General features: G+C 45.2%; 2 protein-coding genes across 2 annotated transcripts; one reads left to right on the top strand and one right to left on the bottom strand.

The window, feature by feature from the left end:
* Window positions 1-444: 444 nt before the first annotated feature.
* On the bottom strand, window positions 445-1,583 carry LOC128309278 (uncharacterized). Its single transcript, XM_053045638.1, has 3 exons — window positions 738-1,583; window positions 531-596; window positions 445-471 (listed from the first exon to the last, which is right to left on the bottom strand). Exons 1-3 carry the CDS (start codon window positions 1,581-1,583, stop codon window positions 445-447), a joined length of 939 nt encoding a protein of 312 aa, XP_052901598.1.
* A 544-nt stretch (window positions 1,584-2,127) lies between these two features.
* LOC128309276 (uncharacterized) lies at window positions 2,128-3,266 on the top strand. The gene is made up of 3 exons (XM_053045637.1): window positions 2,128-2,973; window positions 3,115-3,180; window positions 3,240-3,266. Exons 1-3 carry the CDS (start codon window positions 2,128-2,130, stop codon window positions 3,264-3,266), a joined length of 939 nt encoding a protein of 312 aa, XP_052901597.1.
* Window positions 3,267-5,765: the final 2,499 nt, after the last annotated feature.

Here is a 5,765-nt window from a genome sequence, read left to right as displayed (position 1 = left end):
TGGCATCTTACCTCATGTTAACACACGTGAAGGACGGGCACGTCAACATTCAGAGCTTCAATAAAAAAATTGTTTGTTAATGAGTAGTTAACGAAATAGTGTTGTTAGTAGGTTAGTGTAATAGCAAGTGTTTTTTTTTTTTTTTTTTTTTTTTTTTTTTTTTTTTTTTTTTTTTTTTTTTTTTTTTTTACAAGGAGGGGAAACCTTCCAAAGGCTGACACGTGTAACGGATTGCGGACACGTAGTGGGGGATTCACAACTTTAAGAGTTGCGGGACCGCCCTAAAACCCAACTCCTTGAGCCATTTTGCTTAAGCAGGGCTGGCGTCAACCGACTAGCATATAATCCGTTCCTGAATAGAGACGGAAGCAATATACTTACCGTGTTATGCTAGTTATGTTGGTTTGCTGTTAGTGTGCAAACTGATTAACCGGGGGGGTTACATCAACCGATCGCGGATATGATCCGTACCTGAATAGAAACGAAAGAAATATTAGAATTGAACTGTTGATTAATATGCTGCTACTTACCGGATGATGGTGATTGTCCTGCTGTTCGTGTGGATCCTGGTGGGTACGTGGCCAGACGTCAGCCGACTAGAATGCGATCCAATCCTGAATAGTTTGTTGAACACAAAAATTAACATTTGATAAACCACATTGGTCAGAACAATTTTGATACTTACTGGATGATCAACACGTTTCCCGTGCAATGACTGCAAGAAGGGCCCCAAATACATCGTTCTCGTGCTCTTTGCGGAACATGTACTCCGCAAAGTAGCCCTCCAACGATCCTTGAATGTTGGTGCCCTTCTGCTTTAGGAAGTGTTTCAGCCACCGCCACACATTCTCAATTCGTTGGGTGTGTACATCACCCTGGAGCGGATCCACGAAATTGTATGAATGGTTGACGGTGGCGTGATCGTATCCCAACCCGGTGAGTCCGTTGTAACCCGCCCAGCAGTCGGACAGGATCCGCGTTCCAGGTGCCACGTGCCGTTGGATCAGCTCGTGGAGCACAGCCTGGGTCCGGGCCTCCACACGCTCCAGGAAAATTTCGCCGGTTTCCCGGCAAATACCGCCAACCAACCACTCCTTGTTGGCGCTGCTGATCCGGCCGATGTTATATTTGCGGCGGACGACCTTCGTCTCGTCTACCTCGACGGTCATCCCTGCTCCGCCGATTTGTCGTGATGTTCGATCAAACTCAAAATCGAACAAGAAATCGCGGAGCAGCCTGAACCACTCCAGGACCGCGCAGCGGCTCAGCCCGGTCTCGCTCATCGCGCGACTCACGGGCGACTTTGCCGCCCACTCGTAAAACAAACGCGTCAAAGTAGCCAAGCTACTTTTCGCGTCGTAGAAAATGGATGCAGTCCGGATACTGCAGGTAGCCGCACACGCCTTACGGCGGCACAGCCACTTCACCCGGTCACCGGCGGTCACTTTTTTAAGCTTCATGGCTCCACTGCACTTCGGGCACGATTGCTCGCGCTTCAGGAGCCCCTTGCCCTGCAGCCACTCGATCCCTCGCAGTGGATCCTCAAACAGCGCACTTAGTTCACCACTGTTTTTTATTTCCATCGTGGAAAACGTGCGGAAAATTGGTGTAGCACTTAAAAACGGGCAAGCAAAAATGTTCACACAGAACCACAGAACACACGCGCTGTCAATGTTTTTGCCAGTATGAACTTTTGGCGCTTTTCCGATTTACCTCAATCTAACTTACCAATACCACCAATCCACTCGTACCGATTTAGTAAACTTGCTGGTATGTGTGCCATTAGCGCACCTACACATACGCAATTGCACTAGTAGGATAGGAGCTAGTTGTGCTAGGTGCTGCACAGAATGAATGAGTTTCTTTGTTTCATGCTGCTGTCGTTCTAGTATCCTACTAGTGCAATTGCGTATGTGTAGGTGCGCTAATGGCACACATACCAGCAAGTTTACTAAATCGGTACGAGTGGATTGGTGGTATTGGTAAGTTAGATTGAGGTAAATCGGAAAAGCGCCAAAAGTTCATACTGGCAAAAACATTGACAGCGCGTGTGTTCTGTGGTTCTGTGTGAACATTTTTGCTTGCCCGTTTTTAAGTGCTACACCAATTTTCCGCACGTTTTCCACGATGGAAATAAAAAACAGTGGTGAACTAAGTGCGCTGTTTGAGGATCCACTGCGAGGGATCGAGTGGCTGCAGGGCAAGGGGCTCCTGAAGCGCGAGCAATCGTGCCCGAAGTGCAGTGGAGCCATGAAGCTTAAAAAAGTGACCGCCGGTGACCGGGTGAAGTGGCTGTGCCGCCGTAAGGCGTGTGCGGCTACCTGCAGTATCCGGACTGCATCCATTTTCTACGACGCGAAAAGTAGCTTGGCTACTTTGACGCGTTTGTTTTACGAGTGGGCGGCAAAGTCGCCCGTGAGTCGCGCGATGAGCGAGACCGGGCTGAGCCGCTGCGCGGTCCTGGAGTGGTTCAGGCTGCTCCGCGATTTCTTGTTCGATTTTGAGTTTGATCGAACATCACGACAAATCGGCGGAGCAGGGATGACCGTCGAGGTAGACGAGACGAAGGTCGTCCGCCGCAAATATAACATCGGCCGGATCAGCAGCGCCAACAAGGAGTGGTTGGTTGGCGGTATTTGCCGGGAAACCGGCGAAATTTTCCTGGAGCGTGTGGAGGCCCGGACCCAGGCTGTGCTCCACGAGCTGATCCAACGGCACGTGGCACCTGGAACGCGGATCCTGTCCGACTGCTGGGCGGGTTACAACGGACTCACCGGGTTGGGATACGATCACGCCACCGTCAACCATTCATACAATTTCGTGGATCCGCTCCAGGGTGATGTACACACCCAACGAATTGAGAATGTGTGGCGGTGGCTGAAACACTTCCTAAAGCAGAAGGGCACCAACATTCAAGGATCGTTGGAGGGCTACTTTGCGGAGTACATGTTCCGCAAAGAGCACGAGAACGATGTATTTGGGGCCCTTCTTGCAGTCATTGCACGGGAAACGTGTTGATCATCCAGTAAGTATCAAAATTGTTCTGACCAATGTGGTTTATCAAATGTTAATTTTTGTGTTCAACAAACTATTCAGGATTGGATCGCATTCTAGTCGGCTGACGTCTGGCCACGTACCCACCAGGATCCACACGAACAGCAGGACAATCACCATCATCCGGTAAGTAGCAGCATATTAATCAACAGTTCAATTCTAATATTTCTTTCGTTTCTATTCAGGTACGGATCATATCCGCGATCGGTTGATGTAACCCCCCCGGTTAATCAGTTTGCACACTAACAGCAAACCAACATAACTAGCATAACACGGTAAGTATATTGCTTCCGTCTCTATTCAGGAACGGATTATATGCTAGTCGGTTGACGCCAGCCCTGCTTAAGCAAAATGGCTCAAGGAGTTGGGTTTTAGGGCGGTCCCGCAACTCTTAAAGTTGTGAATCCCCCACTACGTGTCCGCAATCCGTTACACGTGTCAGCCTTTGGAAGGTTTCCCCTCCTTGTAAAAAAAAAAAAAAAAAAAAAAAAAAAAAAAAAAAAAAAAAAAAAAAAAAAAAAAAAAAAAAACACTTGCTATTACACTAACCTACTAACAACACTATTTCGTTAACTACTCATTAACAAACAATTTTTTTATTGAAGCTCTGAATGTTGACGTGCCCGTCCTTCACGTGTGTTAACATGAGGTAAGATGCCACCAGTTACAAAAGTCCAATAACAATAAGCACACTTTCTTATGCATCGTTGCATCAATGTCACAACAAGCATTTATATCGGTGAACATCTGAGCCGCTACGTAAGCAGACTCCCTCATCCACAAACGCATCGGATCATCCTGCTAGCGCATCGAAGGCACTTGATTGAGCAATAGAGCTGCACCATTTCTGCCAAGCAGTTTTTATCTCGAGTTCATAACAATCCTTCCCCTGTAAACCTTCATCACTTATCTCGGATATCGGTGTGGTCGTCCCCACTGTAAAAGGTTTGAAAAAAACCAAATATGCATTTAGTATAGCTTCAATAGCCACGGTCCCACTTTGTGATACATATGCTTTCTCATCTCCTCAGTGAAAAGCAAATTATGGACCATTAATCGGTGTATTGAATTGGAGAACAGATTTCCGATAGCATTTCAAGCAGGATCTATGATGGTAAGCAAGCCTCTACCGGTTTGTCAGCGAATGATAGAAATAATTTTTCTAATGCGTAACAAATCCAACCTGTGCTCTCGAAACATTCCACAACCATAGCAACTACATTCCACGTTGGCAATCCACACTCAAACGCGATCTGATCGAACAAGCTACGAACTACGAACTGGTCCGTATTGATACGATCATATGCACTCCTATATTTGCAATACGAATTCTGAATACAAAGACTGAATGAAAAACACTTTACCGATAACGTGCTGGTATTGAAAAAATAAATTTTACCAACATTTTCACTAACAATTAATACTTACAGTTTGTTCGACTGTTCGATGTAGTTCGAGCTATTCCTATCCGCTCCAGCAAAAATCAAATAACCCGTGTAGCAGCTTCAAATGTACTTGTAAAACCTATGCTTATACTTACCGGTTATTAGCATAATCTGTAAATTGTATTCAAATCATATAGCAAATGGCATTTGTAAGGTAGGAAAACATAGCTTTGTAGACCGCAATTCGATCGTAAGTATTAATTAATTTATTGAAATAACAACTGTAAACCCTTATTTTAATTTAGTCTTTCTATCGTCTATATATAATAATCGACGCAGCGTAACGTAAACGAGCACGAGCACTAAACACTTGCTTCCTTCTTTAGGCGCTTTGCGGTCTTGACCTGATGTAGGATCCCTCGTAGCCGCTTCCGACCAAGCGCCGTCGTCGTCTGCCAACCGGATACACTAAGCACTACGCCAAATAATAATCCTGTGGTCACTTGTTGCGCTGGTTCATTGATCGCCTGTTTGTGTCCGGAAAAGGGATTGGATCATGTGATCTGCAAGAGGTATAACTCAATCTTTAGTCGGGTACATTTTACTGTATCGAAATATTGAAACTTACACTATACTGATCGATGGTACGGCTGACTGTAGTTCCACTGTGGTATATTGGAAATGTTCCAATACATTACGGAAGAAATGATACAGCGTCGCAGAGCTGAAGAATGCCTGCTTGAAGTTTGTGTCCAAAATTAAGCAAACTGCCGGCCCAATGATTGCAGCTGTGACGCCCGCTGCCCTAGATACACTTTCAGATCAGATACAGGATTGCCGATTTAAGCTGCAACGCTAAAAAGAAGCATAAATACAGCCGGGTATAAAAGGACGAGTCGGGTTGTTGTGTTGTGGTCCGTACAAACATACCTTGTACCCAACGGGTTTGTAGACGTTTACTCACTGGCTCGCGATAAATGAATAAACGCTCGTATGGAGAAGAGTTGTGATCAGATGTACACTGAAACACTGGTCCGATTTTGGAATAGTTTCACTACTTGTAGAACTTCTTTTGATAATGGCAAGAAAATACAATACATTGTTAAGTTTGAAATGATTTGCTTTGATTTAGGCTGCATGCTGATATTGTTTTGATTCTGTTCGCAGCCTGAATAAAGAGGATAGCATGATGGAACTCACGAACCTCTCTTTTCGTCGATGTGTCACTTTTTGAAACCGTTCATGAAAGCACCGTTAAACCTGCGCAATGTGCCATTTAATTGCGTTGCAATTTTGCAAAGTGTGTTTTTTAAGTTAAATATATAA

Source organism: Anopheles moucheti, unplaced genomic scaffold (assembly GCF_943734755.1).
Source record: "Anopheles moucheti unplaced genomic scaffold, idAnoMoucSN_F20_07 putative_Y_4, whole genome shotgun sequence".
In the NCBI taxonomy this organism is placed as follows: domain Eukaryota; kingdom Metazoa; phylum Arthropoda; class Insecta; order Diptera; family Culicidae; genus Anopheles; species Anopheles moucheti.
The sequence above is the reverse complement of the archived record's forward strand: the minus strand, read 5'-3'. Positions and strand labels throughout refer to the sequence as shown.